Here is a 23,158-nt window from a genome sequence, read left to right as displayed (position 1 = left end):
AGCCCCTGTGCCACAAATTACATGGTGCATATTTCTGATTAAATTCAACCAAATCTCAACAAACAAGTACTAAATAGGGGGCCCCTCAACCCACCAACTGTTGCCCTGAGGGCCCTTAGCAGATTCATCCGGCTGTTGCCATGAGGAACAAAAGCAGCTTTGTTTCAAGGCAAATTCAGAATCTATCCACACAGGTGAGTGATTTAAATAACTGTGCTGGATTGGACTCCACACTGACCAAATCAAACTGTTTGATTGACACGTCCCTCACTCTGCATGTGGAAATCAGCCTAATTAGTGTACAGAAGCTTGGGTCCCAACTCAGGGGCCGCATCCGTCAGAGGCTGCATTTCAGAAATCTGTCCTTCATTACCTGGACAAGGAAGGCTCCAACACTCAAACCTGTCCCAAGATTCAATGTGTGCTTCTAATGGAAGCAAACAACACCGACAGAGAGCCTGAGGATACACTTTCAAATCTGAGAATTGGGTTTAAGCTGAGTGTAATGGTTGTAATTCATACTTGATATTAATTTACATTTGTCCAATCTTTATTTTTCTCTTGACTGTTTAGAAAATATGAGGTATATCACACAATAATCCATGAGACCTTTTCAGTCCATTTTTACACTTTCTTTTGGTATTTTATTGTTAATAGACCTCATTTACACAACAATACACTTCATTTTTGAGTCAATCTTTTGATTAGAAACCATTTCAGCAGTGGGACTCTTTGCATCACTGCTGTGACTGAGTCATAGTATTTGACCACCTGTGACTCAATGCGGGGGCTGCATCCTTCGGAGGACCTGTTAAAGGCCGATTACGTCACAGCTTCACAACAAGGCCTGTCCCAATTTGAGGGCTCCACCAAATGCGGCCTTCTCCTGCCTGTTCTTGCAGAACACACCACACCTATCCTTCGTGGCCTCCCGTATTCTCATACATAATCGTATTCTTTGCGCATCTTGATTGTTAGAATGTTTAGGTGACCCCCCGCTGTAACCATGGTAGCCCTGCTTTGCGGCTGGCTTAGAGGCGCAGTCGCCTGTTGACAAGTTGCTATCAAGTTCTGGAAGGAAAAAGCAGTCAGGTCAACCGTACAACTGCTAAGCCAAGGACCGTAAAACTGAAAGGCAACAAGATCCACTGGTGATGCAAAGTCATAATCTTAACCAGAGCATGTAATTTCAGTTTAGCCTTTTTATACGAAGGACCTCATCTTTGGAGACCACATCCTCCGAAGGATGCAACCCTTGAATTGGGACACAAACACAAGCATCAATGCCCCGCCCCAACTCCACCTGACTTTATCTAGTCAGAGTAGGTTAAAACACACAAATCAGTCTGTACTTTTTTTTTTAATATATTACATTTTCAATGTTCAAAAATTCAGCAGCTATCATGATGAATACAGTACAATACACAAAACTCAAATCACTGCTAGTGTTTCACTAAATGATGGGAAGCAGAAAAATCAACACACATCAATATGAAAAGGTCATGGATCACATCTCTGCTGATGACAGAGTATGGAGACAAAGCCAGGTGATGTGAAAGATTGATTATTGAGTCCTGAGATGACCATGCTGTGTATTAAACACATCATTTCCTTTGTGTAATTCATCCTTGGCTGCCCTGCAGCACTTGTCTTCTCTGTGACGAGTATAGGTCAGGACCTAAACACACTGACTCTACCTACTGCTGAGTGCCAACAAGCTTTAAAACTGTCAGCCCGTCCCTCTCTCCTCTGTTACCTCACCCAACCCTCCTGTTTGTTCTGACACTTTCCCTCTTTTCCATTTTTCTGTCTCTTTCTGAGCAACACAGCCACTGACAGTCAGATAAAGAAATAGTAAAAGAGTATTCTAGGCCAGGAACAAATTTAGGCTAAGTCACATATTGGAAAGAGCATCAAAGCAAATTGGAAAAGATATTGAGGCAAACTGGGTTACACTGCACAAAATACAAAATAATAAAGGTACTGAATGAGCTTAGAGTAGGCTACAGAGGAGACTGCAACTAGGTTATTTCTGTTATCATTATCGCTTATTGTTATGATTTTATAATCATGAAATTTGATAATGATTTATTTAATGGGTAAACTAATATGAAAATGTGCACTGACTGTCAAAGAACTAGAGATATTTAGCTCACATGAGAACCAGGAACCAGCAAATAACCTGCAACTTGTCTTGATAAATTAGCAATTAATAAATGATCAGTGCTGCTGTTGATTAATACCCCTGTGACCAACTAATCAGCTATTCAGCTAATTGTTATAGAGCAGCTAGTTTCTATTTCAAAGCGCTCATGGTAGCACACTGATTTTCTTTAATAAATGTTGTTTAATTTAGTATGGATAGACAACTCATCCTGAACATGACTACAGCTATCAGGTATCAGCCAACTGTTGCTTGACATTAGTAATGAACTGTTAAATTTGCTTATTTAGTCTCTTGCTGAAAGCTACGTATACTATTCTGATTAGCTTATTTTAGCTTAGCTTATCTTAGAATAAAGACTGGGAATGGCAAACAGCTAGCTTCTCTCTTCACAAAGGTAAAAAGAGAAATTCTAAATCTTGCCCAACAATAGCCTATGTTGTATTTAGTTTGATAAATCAGTACAAAAACCAAAGTGTAAGAAAAGAAAGTTGTGGCTTCACATGTGACTTGTTTTAACTGCAAGGTTGCCAGGATTCAAACTTTTTGCTAAACTAAGGCCAATGCTGCTCACAAATCTCTGATTGGTCGACTGTTTCTCTAGTCTACGGCCACAACCTCCAACAGGCACAACATGCTAAACTGAAATATGAAATGAGTGCTTGTGGGTTTCATTGCAATGGCATAATCACTTCCATCCATGATCCAGCCAATCTCCTCTCGCACTTTTACTTTTTTTTTGTCTTTGTTGTGGTTGTTTGTATCATAAAGCTCTGGGAAAAACATACTTCTTCATTTTCTTGGTTACCATATGATGAACCCTGACTCGCTTTTCTGAGAAGTTCAGATATTCAACTGGAAACGCTGAGAAACGTGGACGCACAAAAAAGGTGGAAGACAGTGAGTCCAATGTCTTTTCACGAGGCGACCCAAAAATAAATGACATAACAAAGACAAATGAAGAAAGTTTATATTAATTAACAGGTATGAACATAAATTGTACGAGACCAAGGGGTGATGCCATAAAGGTGAAAAAAGTCAATACCTTCTGTCACTGAATTAATTCTAAAGCAGCAATAAAAAATGTCTGTTGTGAGGCGATACAAATGTGTTTGCCGATACTGGGGGAGAGAGAAAGCAGCTGTCTTAAAACCAACTAGCAATTGAACAACAGTACCTGAAATAGGGCCATTAAAAGAACAATAAACGTATGCTCCTAGGGAAGCTGCTTCAAAAAAATAAAAATTGACTCAGCAGCATAATGTTTGTGAATGAGTCAGTGTGTCTTTTTTTCCGATGCTGAACTAACAGAGGTGGAAAAAAAATGAAGTGTTGTTTTGTTTTCTGTATAATTCTAATTTAATTTGGGTGAACATTATTACAAAATCTCTGTGATGTGATGAAGCAGCTGCTCATGTAATTATTTTAGAAAACGCCAATCGCATGCAGTGTTTATTCAGGGCTACTTGGACGGGTGCCCGTATCAGCTGATCCAGTTAACAGTGTCTTCGGTGGAAATAAATACAGAAAACTCAATGCACCTGATTTGTTGTTTGTCTAATGTATGACGGTGTATGGAAACCCACACGTCATGTCAGCACACCTCCATCTGCGGTGATGTGTGAGCGAGTGGGAGGCGAGAAGCAGACGGGGACATTTGGTGTCTGATTCTGCACAACACACGAGTAAACCCCACAAGCTGCTGCTGAATCCTTGCCAGTGATACTGCATTGGACACTGTTAAATTTTTAATAGTCTAACAGTAGCGTGATGTCACTGCCTCAATGATCCAGTTAGCTTTGAGTGGAAGTCCTATTTCCCCACAAATTTCAAGGGCTGCAGGAAAAATTGATACGGCCTAGTTTCACAATATTTTTTTATTCACAAACACCAAGCATCTATCTTTTATTATATAACTTAAGTGTACAACTTGAAGTTTTTGCTACTAGAGAACCCGCAAGTACTTTTTATGACTATGTTGGTCAGTCTGTCTGTCACATTTTGCAAGAATAAAAATTATTTAAGTGACATAAACAGAGTAGATAACTTTATCTATAGATGAAAGAGACGTTAAGAATAGTTTCTATTAGGACTTAAAGCAGATATCAGTGGAATGTTTTTGTTAATATAAGTCCTAAATAGTCCTATTTTCCGTCAGCAATCACTTACATGAAGTATTTCAGCCTAAACACGAGTCTCTCCGTCACTCTGCTCTGCTGTAACCCGAGGAGAAAATTTTCCTTGTGGGATACAAGTGTTATCCAATGAGGGGAGAGAACGGCATGAAGGGCTGTGTGTGCAGCCAAGGGATGCGCGTGAATGTGGTGACGTAGCACGAGGACCAATTGATGCCTGACAAGGGCGGGGGCTGCTAACTCATGGTGCGTTCAAGGAAACTCGTACTTTGTGTTTTTCCTTCCTGTGAAGTCATACCAGTTCGATCTGGTACGAGTTCACGGGTCGGAAGTTACGAGTGGCCGTTATAGGGAACTTTCACAGACAACAGGACGGTAAAAACACGAGCTACGGGTTACCTGGAACGCTACCAAGTCGTAGTTGTGACTTGAAGCTGTAACTTACGGTTTCAAAAGCCTGCCTTGAACACAGCATTAGCCGAAACGGCCGTGCCACTGATATCTGCTTTAATGGGAAGTTGCAGAATAAATCACAATTTATCACAACCAATGTTGGGAGTACCACATTACTTTTTGTATGATCAAGGAGTGTACTTTTGGAAATTAAATAATGCAATTATAATGAAATAGCTAAAAAAAAAAAACTTCAAAGGATTATATTATATTTATGATCAATGATCACCTGATTTGGTGGGGGTGGTCACACAACACTACCAGCCCACACGAAAAATGACATTTCTAATCTTCTGAAGTATAGAACCAAACAACGTGCTGCTACAGAGCACTAAAGCCTTGTTTTGAAGGTTCTAATAAAGGCATCTATCAAAAGTTTCAAAATCAATTGTGTTTTATCGCACTGATAATGGGCACAACGATGACAGATGAATGTTGACAGTTGTCCCACACTGTCTCACAGGAACACAACAATAACACCCTGTCCCTGTGGGAACATTAATAAGAGGATTTAAGAAAAAACAAAGAAGTAAAAAATTCCTTTCCAAGTGACTAATTACTTCTATGAAGCAGTAATTTAAAAAGTGATTAATTTGTCTTGAAAAAAGCAAGTATTATAACTGTAACTAATTACTCATTTCCAATAACTTTCCCAGCACTACTTGTGATATTATTGCAATTCTGTTACTGCAACAGTCAGGGTATCAGAAAATATTTGAAATCACAATATATTGTAGTATTGTGATTATATTGTATTATTATTCCCACCGCTACCAATTCATGATACAAGGAACCCAATAGGAGAGGTGCTAAAGAAGGAGTGGTATTGCGTTCATCTGTGTCATGGGTTTATCCTCATCCGTCCCTGTGTATTCTCCTCAACTGTTGTCATGGTGTATGGAGCAACCCGGCCTGAAGCCTTTTAAAGGTGGTGAAGCAGCCATAAAGGATTCTGTCTTCACTGAATGGTAAATGATTCACCTCTTCAACTGGAGAAAAAATGGTTCAAATACGATCTCATAATAGGAATCAGAATGGGGCTGGTTCCTTTGGTGATGGAGGTCAAAGCAGGGTGAAGAGCTAAGCCCTCAGCGCAGGCTTGCAGGCAGTGGAGACAACAACTGTAATGTCTCTGACTGATGCAAAAGAAACAGTGGAGAATGTCTGTTAGCACTGCTCCTGTTGCATTGTTACGGTTCATTTTCTTTTGCAAAGTTTCAGCACCTCAATGGCCCAACCGCTCGTTTACCCTCCCGTGATTAATTAAGGCAATCGACTGGCTGAAACAATCGCCTCGCTGGATAACCATGCCCTAATTAGGAGGTAATTGAAAAGTATCAATGACTAAAACAACGTCTGGGCAGATGTAGCCCAGAGCAGTACGAAAATTGAGCAAAAGATTTCCAAACGTACAGTTTTTTCTTTCCTTATGCTCTTTACCTCATGGAGCCAGTAAGAGGAAAAGGAGAATGAGTTGGGGTGGGGGGTATAGTATCCCACACATATTCTCAGAAAAGCAGATGAATGCCTCTTGACTTCCCTAACTTGACCTCGTCCTCAATCCATTTATTTGATGTGACTCATTCTGTGAATTCACCAAACAGCTATGGACAGTCTAAAAAAACAAGTGGTAAAACTTATTCTGCAAATATGCCGGTATTAAAGTGACTTCAGGTGGGCTTATCCTTGTCTTTATCCCTAAATCCTCGTCACTCCCACCCTGAAAGTCATTACACCAGCGATCCATCTGACAATCCTATTAGACTTAACTTCATACCGGAGCTTTATGCCCCGTGTTCCTGATGTTTTACTAATTATTACATTTCAAGGCTGCTTGGTATTTCAGTTAGAAATTACAGCATGAATTTGCCAACGCTCTCACATCTGTAAGAGTTTTATATCTGTAGTTGCTCTCCTCTTTCTTTTTTTTTATCATGCTACCCTCAGGACAAAACAAAAACAAGTGTATTTGCACACACTCATTTCCATAAAAATCCCACATCCCCACTGTTCTAAGACATCTGCTCCCACAAGCACATTATTCAGTGCAAAAACACATTCAGATCCTTTGTGTCACGGCTGCACTAACCTGCCATGAAATGTTAGCCATGCTGCTCCGCATAGCAACAAAATAATCAATAGTTTGAACTTAAGTACAGATAAATCCTCAGTACAAAGAGACAAAACATCTATGGATGGTGCATATAATAGGCCTGAAGGATGGACTCTGCTGAAAGGGGGAACAGACCATGGCACATCCAAGTGAGACTGTTGGACTATAAGGATACCTTGTCTGGATTTTTAAGTCTGATAAAGGAAACTGGACCTGCTAGCAAACTTTTAACACCTTATGGTCTCTGCAGGCACAACCTCAAGATACCCAGACCCCCCACCGAGAAGAAGATTGGAGTAGAATATAAAATCACACATGAGAAAGAGACTAAATGAACGAGGGAAATGGACAATACCAGACCAAAACAGGTCTGGGAGTTCCATGTCTAACTCATATCTGAACACCACCACCCAACCACATCCAACCACCTGTTTCTAATGTCACCTGAGGTATTAATATTCATGACAACTGAGCAACCTCCATCAGCAGATGAAAAGCTAGTAAGTGGTGCTTGAGTTAAAGAATAACAAATTGACAGTCGGCTCTGCTGCTTTCTTCTTAGATACATTAATACTGGTCTTATGTCTGCACAATAAACATGAAGCCAGTGTAGCTTTAGACACAACCCAATATGTCAAAGAACAAGGATTAAACTAGTGAGATATAATATGTTAATGACTGAGCTGGTAGATGGATTTTTTTTAGGGTTAGGGTTAGTTTAAAAAAAAAAAAAATGTCCAGAGAGAGTCTTGCTTTGTTTTCTTCGCTTCCAATCAAATGGTATTGTTTCTCTCAGTGCAGAAAAACAATTAATATTAGCTAGAAATAAAAATCCAAACTTTATTTAGTCTTTCTGTAGCGGACGCACCTGCCCATTGTCTGTTAGTCCACAACTCACCCTTATCATGTTTCAATTAATCACTTTTTGTGGGTGCAGAGTGCAGACATGATTATACCTGACAAGATAATTTTATTTGTGCGTATCAGTGTCTCAATGAAAGGGAGAGGGGGAATCTTATCTGTGTTGTAATCACACTTTGATATTTAATATAATTTTGCCTGTTTCAGCTCAAGTGTGTGGGATGAATACTGAGTCATTGGTGTTGAGCCGTTGCTGCTGCGCCTGATGATGATGGAGCACATTTACAGGAGTCAGAAGAAGCCGGTAACAGATCTGTAAGAGTCACTGTCTCAAGGGCAACTGAGACATTCAGACCTGCTGGCCATCATCCGCTCCACTCTCCCCTCTGTCTCAAGTCTCAACCCACACAAACTTAGAGCAGTTGGCACATCTGCCACACTGCCAGCGTGAAAACACCTGTGGAGACTTGCAGCCCAAGCCAAAGTTGCCAGGACAAAGCGTTGAGCCAGGACACCCTCTCTGTGTAATAAGACTGCATGACGTAACCATGTGTAAACACTGGAGGCCATTTAGGGAAGCTCCTGGTGAGAGAGGATGAGGAAGATCCTAAGTGTGGAAAAAGGGAGGATTGATCGTTCATGGGGGATATTAAAAAAGGACAGTATTAACTTCCATCTCTGTGAGCTGACATCACATCACATCTCCTGCTGGATTAATCAACCCGCTGATCAGGGGGAGAGCAGGGTGAGGAGCTGAAGAGCTGCAGCTCAGAAAAAACACAATCCTGTGTCACTCATGAGCACTGACTCACTGTACATCACTGTTACCGGTCATTTCAGAGACCACTGTCCCCCTGACACTCATTAAAGGAGGGCAATGGAGTAAATGTGAATTCAGTCACCTGGACTGAATAACAACAGCTGGTCCAAATATAGGCTACACAACTAAATAAGGTTATAGACACCTTGTGGGTCTAAGAAGATAAATAAAACACACGCACCGACTCAATGACAGGTTGATTTAGCCACTGCACATATTCAAACTCTTCCACGGCAGCACAGATCTTATACATTTTATCTACCCACAATGCAATCACAGAACAAACACACAATTCATCAAATGAGTTGCCATATCATCAGCATCAGCCCCTCGGCGCGCGTGCTGCTCTTTGTTTAATGCATGTGAGCAGATACAGCATCACATCACCTATGTCGTCCTCTCCTCTGTGAAGGGAGGTGAAGTGCAGGAGTGTGTGAAACCTACCGTTCCCAGAGATGTGGTTCTCTACCTCGCCGTGTCCAGCTTGCCTCGTGCAGACACTAAGTTGAATGTAGAGTCCCATGTAATGCAAACTCCCCAGCAGCACCCTAAACGCTCCCATTTCTCTTCTGTTTTATCTGCTCTCCTTTCCCCCCTCTTTCTTTTTCACATCGGGTGGAGGGGCACGTCGTTATTTTTGTTTTAAATTTATATAGATATCTTCTTTATTTTTCTTTTGTTGTTGTTGCTTTTTTGTTGCGTTTTTTTTTTAATCCAGGTGACTTGCTGTGGCGCGGAAGGCAGTGTGTGAAATAAGGAAACGGAGAAGTCGCCGCAGCTTCCCTCAGTGCCAGCTCACACTGACTGAGCACCCACTTCCCTTCTCTCGGCTTTACATGCGGCGGATGAACACATCCCTCATACGGGAAGTGCCGCGACTTTCAACGAGGAATATCAGTTACAGGCGGAGTGATACTAACCTGCCCCGAAACTTCACCGTTGGTTAATATTTCGACCACAAAATGCGCTTTTACGGAACAACGAGTGACCAGTGAAAGGCTTAGGAGCGTAATTAACTGTTATATTCATGGCAAATACAATAGCTATATAAAAGGTTTGTCCTTCTCACTTCCTTTTTACATCTCAACCTCATCTGTTAAATATTAATCGTGAAATAAAACTAAAGTTAGCAAATGTAACATTTAGGTAATGGTCACAATGTTTTTGCTGTCAGGGCTCTCGTTTGAAACTGGGCCATGCTCGGCCATAATGTGATTAAGGAACATCACCGATTTAGTCTGTGTGCACAATTTTTAGGCTGGACGGTCTGTAGTCTAACACCTAAAAGCCTTTTTGCAAGGGACACTGTATTGGGCCACATGTAAGACTAACACCACATTTTCTCTGAAAATTATGTTTGAAAAAGTGGAGTGGAGGTCAGAGACCCAGCAATTCCCACCAAGAGCAAGCACTTGATGACAGTAGCACGGAATAAAACCTCCTTTTAAGAGGCAAAGCATAACCATACTCAGGGTGGGTGGCCATCTGTCGCGACCCTTTGGGTTGGGAGAAAAACAGAAAGTGAGAGAGAGAAGGCAGGGGGCCGCAAGTAGAAGGAAAAAATGAGAGATGGAAAGACCACCATGATAGCAATATAATAGGCTAGTTAGTTATTAGTGGTAGCCTAACTGTAATGCACCTGCTAATATAAGCGATAATGATAGAAAATTACAGTAAAATTATTAATATTAATTAAAGCAAGTTCAACAGCAGGTGTCTAACAGGATCAATGGGGCAGTAGGTCATTATCCTTTGCAGATCCAGACTCCACAGCTCTGGAGGTGGGAGGACCTGCAGAGAGTAACAGGAGGTGGGAAAGAATGAAAGTGGTGTGTGTGTGTGTGTGTGTGTGTGTGTGTGTGTGTGTGTGTGTGTGTGTGTGTGTGTGTGTGTGTGTGGGAAGAGGAAAAAACAGTTTAAATATGCAGTAATTTTCAGTACCTTTACAGTAATCTAATTGGCAGGACATCCTGGAATTTTTTTATACTGGTCTCATCTAATAATATGAGATGTATTTCCTGAATGGAGAGTGTTTTTAAGTGTGTGAGTGGTAAAGAAAATCCCACAGCGCTCTCAAGTATTTATAATGGAGCAATAAAAGAAAGTAGTGGACATTGTATGTACAAAGAAACACTCTACATTTCATAAATGCAGGAATTACAGCTGGATGACTCTACACTTTTATGCAAACAATCCTATAATAACCATGCTCTACATTTCTTAAATCTGAACATATCAACAGTGGGTACGGCTGTCAGTAATGACACAAAATGATGATGACTAGAGAGTGAGTGAATTTTACTGCTCAGTGTTGGGTAAACTGTGTCAGCCTTCAAGACTGATCAGGGAAACACACTGTGCTGTGGCTGTGTGCTGAGTTGCTGTCCGTGGTGCTGAAATGCAGCAGCCTCAGTGTTGGTCACATATTGAACAGTGGAAGATAATATTTTCAATGACAAGCCACACTGAGGGCTTTTACAGGCTATTAGATTTTATGTAACTATATGCAACTCCCAAAGGACAGAATAGCTGGGGAGACATTTTGTCCATCTTAACAGGCAAAGCAATATATTATATGTCACAAAGCAGAGACAGCCTTTTTACCAAAATAATTTATATTAATGCATCGGTTTTATGTTTGTTACAGAGAAAAAGAAAGATGTATGGTTTATGTTATTTATTAATTTGTATCTGGGCAGTAGTTGCACACGGTTACATTTTAAATGAAGGCAGAATTGTAAAATATGAATTTCTTTTTAGTGTAAAAGCCTGCGTTCACTGAGCATATTGTGAGCTGACTGCCATCCTCACATTTCTTATGATTAAATAAATCATTGCTCATTTTGTCTTCAACTGAAAACTGTCCCTTGAGAGCAAACCATGAGGCCCCTCCACCCCTCCAGGTACAGGTCAGTATGCAGTATTACATTTTCTTCCAAACATAGCATTGCACCTTCTATCAGAAAATTTAAGTCTAACTAATTTGTTCACAGTATTTTGTTCCATTAGCCCTGCAAAACCTGTAGTACTTTAGATATTTGAGACAGGTGGACATTTTCAATTCAAATGTTTCCCGAGGGCTTCCTGTCCATTAACACGGTTCTTGTTCATTTTTCCATTCCTCTTCCATTACTGCTATTTCTAGATCATTGAATACAGTCTAGACATTACCAGGTGTTTGAATTGGGTAATTTTGTTTGTGGAACAAAAGAACACGTGGTCTCCACCCTTAAATGTAGTGTGACAGACTGTAATACCAGACTCCAGTAATGTTTTTTTTCCAAGTCAATGCAATAGATATTCATTTACTTTTTCAGACAAATAGAATGGTACGAAGACACGTAAAACTTTTCTTCAACATTTTCCATAAAAATCAACAGCAATGAGGAAAATAATGTGAAGAGGGAGAACAAAAGAGACAGTATACTTGCTATTGCATTTTCAGTTGCTGGCTGACTCGCCTTTATGGTGATCACCAGCTGGTGTTCAGTTTACCTCTTGGGCGTCTGTAGGCACCATTTACTGGGGCATATGCCTTGGTAATATTTTACCATGCCCCAATAAAACAATCAGGGGGAAATGAATGTTTTCTGCAGTGTCCAATAACAGAGTGAGAGTGGCCAAACTTTAGGCAGCAGCTGAGCCCAGGCTCTGACTGACAGCTGAATAGCAGCAATTAACCATTTTGTTTTGAGCAAATTTGAATGGTACTGTAAGTTTTATGTGTGTGGGCTCATTTATCTACCACTTTGTGGAATTCAGGACATTTTTTAATACATTTAAGTTGTCAACACTGCAGCGACTGACCAACCAAGCATGTTTAATTTAAGTTCCATGGGTACTAGAAAAGTGTCCCCCATCCCATTTCCCATCCGCTTGTAATTAAGGACATCTCAGAATTAAGTTTCAAATCCCTTAGGTTAGTTTTGTCATTCACCCACTGGCCCCTACTGCCTTAAATTTAGACAGACATTAATAAATGTAGAGTGTGAAGAAGCCAGTCCAGAGCTGCCTCTACCCCCATTAGCATCGCTTCAGTGAGTGAGTGTCTGCTGTCTGTATGAGCATGTTCATGGCTGAATATGTCTGCTCCGAGTCAGCTTGTCGACTTCAGCTCAGGCACCTGTCACATACAGTCATTTCACCTGGCAGTGGACACAGGTGGGTACCAGCTGTCTGCCTTTACATGATTCTCATGCCTGTCCTGATTGTGGATGCTTCGCTGACTTGAGATTCCCGAGGAGTTCTTAGGTAGACTTCTTCCTTTTCTCGATTTTCCCAAATTATTCCAAGGGTCTAAGGGCCTCATCACAACAGGGATCCTGTTGCACCATATCGTTGCACACACCTCTGTTTGCATGGGGGACTTGACTGCTCAACGAATCAGACTGCAGAAATACTTCTGAGTAGACTGTTAACTCCTCACTGGCTATCATCTGGCAACCTGGAAAAGATCAAGCCAACTGACATTAAAAAAGCTAGCTTCCCAGCTTCAGTAGCGACAGTACCACTAACACACCCAGTGAACTTGTGAACAGAAAAACATTATATTGTTCCATTTTACCTGGAATGAATAAAACACTAAGATAATCTTGGGACATAGTGTTCTTGTTTTATGTTGTTGTAGTCTGTTGAGGTGATGCCGTTTGTGCCTAATTGTTGGACAGTTACCTCTCGTGGGGTGGTTCAAGGTTTCTTTATTTGTCTCCTGTGGGGAAAATGTGTCTTGGACAAAAGGGAAATACTGCAGTGCAGTACAAAAACTTTGGAGGTGGTCCTACATGTGGGTCACACCTTAACCCAGTACCTAAAGGAAGACCAGTTTTCTTTGCCTCGATCATGTAACGGTACCAAGACCTGGATGACTGAGAACCTATACAGTCATCAGTTTGCCATAGTCATTGTTTTCTAATCAGCACTAAAATACAAAATGCTTTGCCGGCTGATGGGAATGTTATTAGTTTGTTATTAGTTTGATAACGATCTATTAGTTGTTGGGTTATGTCAATCGGACGAACTAACCCCGGTTTGACCGAACGGCGCCATCCATAGAGCCACCCTGTAATCATGATTAAAAACAAGCATCACTTATTTCCATACTGACATTCAGAGACCGGTGTTGAGTCTCCAGAAGCCTGCACACTGAGGCTTCCAGTTGCAGTGCCCCTGTTTTGCATACTTCCATGTACTTACTCAATAACAGAATACCTTCTCCTCTCTGTCCCATACTAAAGGAGAGAAGCCCAAAAGCACAGCGGTGCACAGTGTTTGCACTCATTCATTCGGAAAATACAATTATTCTCCTTCCCCTCGGCTGTGAAATTGCTGTACAACCGCTGTTAAACACGCTGCAGTCATAATCACTGATAAGAGATGCATGGGGCCGGTCCTCCTCTGCCAATACAATATGCAAACGACGCCCTGCCGTTCTTCCCATCTTGTTACTGAGCGATATTAGAGTTTCTAAAGACACTTAGGAAAGGCAGCAGATGTGACGCCTGTCAGTGAGCGGCCCCCCCACTTCCCTTGTTCCCTCCCAACACTGCTGCTTCCTGCCAAGATCATGGTCAGGGATCCAGGGAAGGTGTGGTACAAAACGAGTGACTAATAATACAGAGATATAGATGGGATGCTGAGAGGAAGAGATGCTGCGGCTGCTGCCCCAGTTTCATATGGGAAAACCCCTGTTTACCTAAACTTTCAGTTGAAGAAAACACTGCTTTTGTAGTGCCAAATTATTACCTGCTATACAAGATTGTTTCAGTATGAGCAAGTGTGACAAGACAACAAATCATAACCATAACTGCGGCATGCAGCATGGTTTCAAGCTGTGTGAGGTTCTTCTTTTGTCTCCTTGACAACATTTTTGTGGATGTCCATAAATGAAACAGATCAGATAGCCTCATATTGATTATGCCGGTGCTCAAATCCCACAAACGAGCACCTGCTCCTGAACAGGTGGCATTCGTCAAGCTGAGATGAACAAATCTTCCAGTTTGTTTGAGCCAGATTTGTGCAGTTTGGAGAATCCAACTTGGAACATCCATGAACCAAACTTGAATACAAAAATGTTTTTGCATTAAGAGTGACAGTTCTTAACCTTGGAGAACAGGCACAGTATACCACAAAGTAGAAACTGGCAGATTAAGTGTCTTAACTGATGTTCAAACTTTAAGTTAAAAATTCTTCGACAATTCATGATCAATGACCTTGTGGAAATCTTTAAGTAAGGTCTGAATTTCAAGCTGTTGACCAGTGACATCTTGCCTCCTTTTCAGTTTTTACAACATAACATAAACAGAAAGTGAGTCAGACTTAGGAAACACCATGCACCTCTGTATTTTCTTGCTTCTACATTATCATTACTGAGTCAAATATTCAATTCACTGTCATTAGCATCAATTTCCCTTTCACCTCTGGGTTAGAAAGTCAAGCACAGGATTGCTGCACCAGTGTCTGTTAATCAAGGATGGCATGATGATTTTTGTCTTTACAGGGAAGCTGGTTCTAATGAAATTACATATATTTAGTAAACTAGAATTTTTCACAGTGCATAATTTGTCTGAGCAACCGTGTGCTCTGAAAAGGACATGAAGATTCATATCAGACTAAAAATAGAGGATAAACTGAGAATAAGTGGGTCAGCTCTTTACTACAGGTCTCTGCAAAACATCCTCCTCTACTTCCCCTCTGCACTGATCCATCTCCTCTCTTGCTTAAAATGCACAAGTAATTGGCAGTTTTTTCCCCCCCATGCTCCGAAGGATAAAGATGACAAAGATACAGCAATGTATTGTGCACAAGACGGGCAGAATAAAAACAGGAGGTTTGTTTGTGTGTACAGCTCCACCACAATACACCTCCACACTGATGAGGAGAGAGCTCTGGAGGCTGCTGAGATCCAGCAGTGGGTGGGTTCAGACAAATAAATAAGAAGCAGCTCCGTCTCAGCGCGAGGATTCTCTCTCTGTGCAGGAAGCTGCAGATATGTACGCGCTCGTCGTCTCCATCTGTGCCTGCGTGCAACGGTAACCAAGTGTGGGCATAATGAGATTCATGTGCACAGACGGTTATCAATAAGCTGTGTCAGTCTCGCGCACTAAACCGTGACATTAATCAAACAGTACAAACACAATCCAGATTTTATTACCAAATGTTTTATTAGAAAATATTTTACAGGCAAAATCCAAAACAAAGAAACCAGGTATTGTGATGAGAGGAAAGTCTGTCCATTTTTATCCCACAGAGTCACACAGTACAAAGAGTGAAACAGTGCTTAAGCTCTGAGCACATCTCCTGCGCACTGTGCCTGTCAATACACAATATTCTGCTCTCAAAACCTCGTACTGTTTCTGCAGTGAGCACGTTTACAAGCACAGCCTGCACTGGACTTATACCAATTAGTCTAATGCACACAAGTTGTGTTTACTGGATGAAATCAAACTGAATTAAATCAACTACCACATCTAACTCATTATTGGTGGGTTTTTATAAAAATTATTGTTATTTTTATTTTTTTAAAATAAGATATTTAAGATCAAAATATAACGCATTCTTACATGTCTTTAAAGCATAGAACAAAAACAGTAAATGAAGGATTGCTTGTAGCTTTGCATGTAAACGTCCTCACCAACTTTAGTCACAGTATGTCACAGAAAAACAGACCACTGGCTCAAGGTCACGGTCAGTCCCGGATCAGAACCGAGGGATTTCAATGTTCTCACATGGAAGAACATCCTGTTTGTGTTTGAGAGTGAGAGAGAAAGAGAAAGAGAGAGAGAGTGAGGTTAGTTAGAAGCTGTCCACGAGGTCCATGATCCTCTTCCGCTCAGCCTCTTTGTACTCGTCACTCTTCCCGTCTCCGATGCTCTCCGCGTACTCTGCAAAAGACGGAAGACAAGTCTGCGGATTAGTTGACTCGACAGCGCGGGCGTGGCTGTTTAACTTCTGAGGTTACAGAGAACATCCTCGGAGCAAGCAGTTCCCCCACGCTGAACAGAAGATAAATGTGAGCAGGGGGAAATAATACACGGTTTAGGAATCTGCCTGAAAGTCTTAGTCGGAGCGACGCCTCAATGAGCTTCAGTTACTTTATCACCGAAACTAAGAAGTGAAAGGTGAGAGTCCTTGTGTTCTCACATGACTCCTGCAGATGTTAGTAGTTGAACAGCAGTTAAATATAAAGACACAAACACACACATTAAAATGTGTAAACACAGTATAGATTTCTCCAAGAAAAAGAAATGTGGAAGCAAACACTGAGATGGCAGCAGCTCCCACTCCTCCCACTCTCTTTTATATCTGATTGTCTTTCATTGCCTGTTAAATAGAGGACAAAGCTGTGTGACAGTGCATTAAAGAATTACCACCACTGAATAGATTTTCACTGTAATCTAGACAGTCTCTAGTCTGCCCATCACTCTATAACAGAAGTGCTATTACGAGATCTCTCCTGTGAAAAAGTGCTGTCATATGATGAGACGTCCCCAGACAGCGACTGTGCCCACCAATCAGTGCAGGTGTGTTGTGCAGTGTTTTCACAGCGCTTCCTTCATTTTGTGCGTCTGCCTCTCCCACACAAGGCATCCGAGACCGTCCGACAAGTCGATTTGTGAGTCTAATGTGCAGAAAGAGGAAGTTGCAGCTGCTGCAGACCCGGAGGAGCATTTGTTCGTCTCTCAGTCAGCCTCCGAGGCAGGGATCACACATTAAACCCGGGGATGTCGGGACAGAGAGATGAAAAAGGCTTGCCTTCTCTGCGAGACACAGCAGAGAGGAGAGAATGAAGGAGGGGGGGTGGGGGGTGGGGGGGCTTTCCTGACAAGAGCCCGCAGGGTTTAGGACGAAACACGGCTGTCAAAAACACAGTGGAGATTTAGTTTTACAGTCTCACTATTTTGCAGTTTGCTTTCATTTTCTCCACTAAATAAGCTCAGCTGACCTGTGGAGGAGGGGGGGCTGCTTCTCACCCTCCAACTGTCTCCCTTTCTTCACCAGAAACCAACAGTTATAATGGCAAGAGCTGGAAACGATGTCAAAACTACAGGGTGTAGACGGTTTATTTTAGATGAAATTGAATTATTATTTGAAGGTACTTAACACACAGTTAAATGGACTTGCATTTATATAGTGCTTTTCTCCACAACTATTCAAAGTGCTTTACACTACCATCACCCATTCACACACATATTCATACAGCGCTTCTCACTACAGTGTAATGTTTCTGACCATTCACACAACGATGAGACATCCAGGGCAAGGAAAGGAACACCCAAAATTCCACCTATGGAGCCAGGGATCGAACCACTGATCCCCTAATTAGCTCTTCTACCTGAGCCATGGCTCCTCAACATTTAAAACATGTATTGCTGCAATTGGCTATAGCATGACATCTAGGTTTTTTTTGTTTCTGACTGTACCCTTTCAATGTAAATCCTTGATACGAAAAGGTTAGAGTTGAATGGTGGAGGAATAGAAAGTAATTGGTGACTCGAAAAAATGGTTGTAAGTCCATCACAGGGATCACCCAATGTCAGCTAGGATTTGGCTCCCCCATGACCCCTAAAGGATAATCCTCATGGATAATGGATGGATGGATGGGTGGATGGATGGATGGGTGGATGGATGGATGGAAGGAAGACACTATAATACATTAACAGTTTCTTAAGATACAGGTTTTCATTTGGGTACAGAAGATGGGCAGTGAGTAGAAGAGAGGTCACTGCATCATTGAGTATTGTGGGTAAACTTATAGAAATGTACTGTATGTGTAGTGTTTGTATCCTTCCGTGTGTGTGTGTGTGGGGGGGGGGGGGTCGGTTTGGACCATGGTACAGATATAATGCAGCATTCACAGTGGCACCAGGGACCCGAGTGTGATCCCAGGAGGTGTGGGATGTTACTGAACTACAAAATGGTAGAATTTTAAGGTTGACTGAGAAAAGCAGGTTCGGGGACACGAAGCGAGCGACTCAACAAAAACATGAAAACCTACAGCCTCTTTTCATTGTTCGCCTGTCATTGTCCCTGTGTGTGTGTAAGAGTGTGTGTCTATAAATGGCGGTGCAGTCAGCCACGCAGACAGAAAGGTCAGAGATTCGGTGACTCTTCAACTCTCTGCAGAACCTTTTCTTTGGCATGCTGGTACTCTCTCTCCTTCTGTCACCACGGCAACACGGCAGAGGACAATACAGTACTGAGCATCGCCATTACTCAGGTCAGTGACTGGGAGTGATCTGCCATGAGCACAAGGAGAATCATTTCCAGGAGCAGCCTCTGCAGCGGCGGCCGCGGGTAGGGACACACTCGGTGTGATTACAGCTGCAGCTGGGACGCAGCAGCTCATCTGAAACACCTATACACCCCCAGTCTGGAACTGGTCTGATCCAGACGCACACGGGGCACATGATCGTCTAACCACAGAAGTTGTCACATCAACGTGCCCATGACACAAAGAAAGGGAAGAAATCAAAGTCTTTTTGATGTTTTCTTTAGTTGTATTTTGCTTCGTCGTTGCTTAAATAAATTACATCTTTATACTGCAAAGACGTCTCTAACATCGCACCATCAAAACATAAAAAGGACACCTTGAGAAAGCTCACCAGCTAATTTGTATGGCCACATTTAGCCAGCCATCTGCTGAGCTGTTTTTTTTTTTCAACGGCTGTTTCCGAGGCTTTTAAAGGAAAATGGCAGCATTAACAAGCATTTCCTATGTAGCCAGTAAATAAAAGAGTCATACAGCCTTATTACTATATCTGCATTGTCATATGAATGTGTTTTCTCACAAAGCACAGAGGCTGGTTTCTGTCTCAGAGATATCATTCTTGATGGTGAGTTATGATCAACAGCACTGTGACTGTTGGTTGTTGGATGTCCAAACACACTCACAGACCCCTTTGCCCCTCTTGCCTCTCACACACCTTTTATGATGTTCGATTGGGGCCTCTGCATCCTGCTGTTTCCCCTCAATTTCCAAACCCACAACCTCTTTGTACGATTGCTCAGCTGATTGGAGGTGAGAAGGGAGAAGGTTTGAACTCCTCTTTTCCCTGTTCACTGATTTTTCAATCTCCTCCCTATTTCACACACAGAAAACAGACTCTCCTGTCGGCCTGACTGCAAAGCAACAGTGCACACCTTTTTATCTGCATATAAAGCAGGGACTAAGGTTTTCATGTAACAAATATGATTTCCATCCACACTGCCCATTTTAACTATATATTAGAAATAATCTCAGCCTCTACTGCCGCAGCCCAAAAAAAAAACATGCACAAAGCAACGGAAAAAGGAAGTAGATTATCGTCCTTGCAGTTTATTTGTTGTAAACAATACTACAAACAAGGAACAAGGAGTTGCAGCATTAGAAGGGCAACATTTAAAGGGATAGTTTATCATTTTGGAAAATTGGCCCATTGCCATAATCCCTATAGTCATAGCAGTAGGTTCATTACCTTTTGTCGGTGTAAGCTATTTGTAGAACGGCCGAGCCGCGAGCTGCTCAGAGCTACGCTACGGAGGCTATTGGGATTTCTTGGTTACCCTCATCAAACTCATCAAATACACAATCCAACAACTCCAAAACGCTTTCATGGACAAGTTGTGACCTGCACATTCACCACGCTATGAGATAATAACAGAACATTACGAGACAGAGTTGTTTTCGAGGTAAATTCATGCAAAACAGCTGATGCATGTTCCTGTCAGGGGCAGTTTTTCGGCAAGCAGTCTCTGCATTTGCCTCGAAAACAACTCTGTCTTGTAACGTTCCGTTATTATCTCATAGTGTTGAATGTGCAGGTCACAACTTGTCCACGAGAGCGTTTTGGAGTTGTTGGATTGTGTACTTGATGAGTTTGAGGAGGGAAACCAAGAAATACCATTAGCCTCTGCAGCAAAGCTCTGAGCAGCTCGCGGCTCCGCTCGGCCGTTCTAAAAATAGCTTGCACCGACAATTAAAGGTAACGAACCTACTGCTATGACTATAGGGATTATGGCAATGGGCCAATTTGCCAAAATTATAAACTATCCCTTTAACTCCTTAGAACTGCTAGCAATGATGACAAGGTCAGTCAGACTTGTAAATCATTATCTGTGTTATTTCACCACTGGTGGTCGAGGCAGATAAGACCCAGTCACAGAGCGACAATGGGCTTCATCTCAGAAGAAGAAGTTTTTGCCCGTCCAGACAAAATGCAACCCCCGAATCTTCAAAAATCATCAGGACAGGAGGTGATAATGTAGAAAAAGAGATGTAGTATGGACGTTGCATTAAAGCTGACCACTTGTGATCACATCACCAACATTGATGTTAACAATAGGTCTTTCTTCTTTTTTACGGTACTCCTGACAACTATTTCTGTCACTTTTCATTGGAACAACACAATGTAAATTACAACCTTCAGAAAATGTTACGAAATGTTATGCCCCCCCCCCTTCATTGCAGCCATTCAGAGAGGTAAAAACCATTTGGCCGTCAGACAAGGTCACACAACATGTTGTAGGAACTAATTCTGTTAGACCTTGGCCCTGCCCTGAGGCAAAGAGCTAACCAGTCCACCAGAAAGTGTATTTTACATCACCTGGATGTCCTTTTCTCCTGTTCTCCTCCATTAGCATTATTAATGGGCTTCAAACAGCATTAAACACAAACTGCCAAACCTATATATATATATATATATATATATATATATATATATATATATATATATATATATATATATATATATATATTATATATATATATATATATATATATATATATATATATATATATATATATATATATATATATAGTATCAGCACTGAGATAGATGGTGAACGTCTAACTACCTGTGACATAACCTACCTCAAGTTTCTTAAGTGGAAAACCTCAGCAAAGGTTTTCACAGCATTAATGAAATCAATGTTCTTCCTTCCACCGTGCTGAGCCTTCCTTCCTGCAGAGCGGCTGCTTCTCATTCAGAGAACTAAAGCCATTAAGGTCAAGACATCAGAGCCGGCAACACACTCTGCATGTATTTAACCTTTTTCAGCAGTTTCACATTGACCGGTTGAGGCACTTGAAATGGAAGAGGGCTCCACAGCGTGGCCTAATGAAAAGGGTGAGGCCAGGAGGACACACACACACACACACACAGCGCTTCAAGCTCCATACCGCTACAGGTGCAGACACATGGCCTTCGACACATACACACAAACCATGCATGACGAATACGTGTTGTCAAGATCATACAAGGACGAGTTCACACAACATGCGCATTAATATGTAAAAACATGCACAGGCAGACGTGAGTAAAGTCTGCAAACTGTATCACAAAGGAAACACACTAAACATGTATCTGCATGCTCTCTCAAAGGGATGTTAATATACAAAAACAACTTGCATATAAACATGCAGACATGCTAAAGGCAAATAGCTACATCCAAACTGTAACAAAGAAAAAACATACTATAGAAACTACACTGACAAGCAACATGTATGCAAATACGCAGATGAAAACAAAAGCAAGACATTGACACATTTAGGAAAACATTCCCACACACACACACCATGCACACCACACACACAAAAACACACAGCGAGGACTGGAGAATTGCCATGCTTGCTGGCACTGCCATGCGTGACGGATGGCTCTATCTACAGTGCTACATGCCACCGAGAGCCAGGGGGGTGTGTGAATGGAGCCTCATCCTCGAGCCTTATCCGACAATGATACAGGAAGGATGGATGTCACACCGGGAAGAAAATAACACACCTGCTAGGTCTTTGAAAACCAAACAGAAAACAAATACCGCAGGACAGGAAATCTTTGGGAACGAGGGGGGAAAAAAAGATGAATGACGGTCTCTGCTCTTCTCACAGTGACAATGCGATCAAATTATAGTCTGCATTTGCGTGCCAGGATGTATTTCTGTGTATTGTTTTACCATCTGCACACAGGTAATGTGAATAAGAAGCACATAAACACCTGTATTACAGACGCTGGATTTGACCGTGTTTGTTTACCGCTGCAGTGTCTTTACACTTACTTTCCAACTGAATTTTATATGTAATGATTTTCAGGAGGATCATCATCACCTAAATCCTCCTCTGCTGCTTTGCCTCAGTGGAGCTCCATAACTAAGTAGGGGACAGTGTTCCCATTACAAAGGAGGGATGTATTGAACAGTGAAGAAGTGCAAAACACAATATATAAAACTTGAATTACCACCTCACAGTTTCTGCCTCTGTCCGTTTCAGCTTACATCCTTGTTTATCCAGACTCATATGAAATATTAGGGCTGCACAATATATAAAAACATCATATTGAGATTATATAGGTAGGTAGTGATTAGGATATCAGTGTGAATTGTCATGGTCCCAAACAGGCATGTCCCTTCACATCTTGAATATGATTTGTTGGCCAAGGTGTTTTATAGTAACACAAAACTTGAAGCTGTACAATGCACAAAAACAATGTGACACATTTTAGGGAGATCAAAAATAAATAAATAAATAAATACAGCTCCTCCGCTTTGCATATTGCACTTGGTTGCCTTGCGATTTCAATTACATTGCGATTAAATGTGCAGCCCCATATGAAATATAAGCCATTCATGTGAAATTCATT

General features: G+C 41.6%; 2 protein-coding genes across 3 annotated transcripts in view; both read right to left on the bottom strand.

Moving 5' to 3' along the window:
* Positions 1–9,352, bottom strand: part of vstm2la (V-set and transmembrane domain containing 2 like a) — a 48,779-nt gene extending 39,427 nt beyond the window's left edge. The window contains exon 1 of the mRNA XM_085781192.1: positions 8,991–9,352. Coding sequence (XP_085637318.1) covers positions 8,991–9,108 — 118 coding nt within the window. The 5' untranslated portion in view covers positions 9,109–9,352. The remainder of the gene's footprint in view (positions 1–8,990) is intronic.
* A 6,332-nt stretch (positions 9,353–15,684) lies between these two features.
* The window catches only part of ctnnbl1 (catenin, beta like 1), a 61,960-nt gene continuing 54,486 nt past the window's right edge, over positions 15,685–23,158 (bottom strand). For both annotated transcript variants that reach the window (XM_085781190.1, XM_085781191.1), the window contains exon 16: positions 15,685–16,426. In XM_085781190.1, the coding sequence (XP_085637316.1) occupies positions 16,338–16,426 (89 nt within the window). In that variant the 3' untranslated portion in view covers positions 15,685–16,337. The remainder of the gene's footprint in view (positions 16,427–23,158) is intronic.

The sequence above is a fragment of the Trachurus japonicus genome, chromosome 7 (genome assembly GCF_045865225.1).
Source record: "Trachurus japonicus isolate A0001 chromosome 7, Traja_1.0".
Taxonomy (NCBI): domain Eukaryota; kingdom Metazoa; phylum Chordata; class Actinopteri; order Carangiformes; family Carangidae; genus Trachurus; species Trachurus japonicus.
The sequence above is the reverse complement of the archived record's forward strand: the minus strand, read 5'-3'. Positions and strand labels throughout refer to the sequence as shown.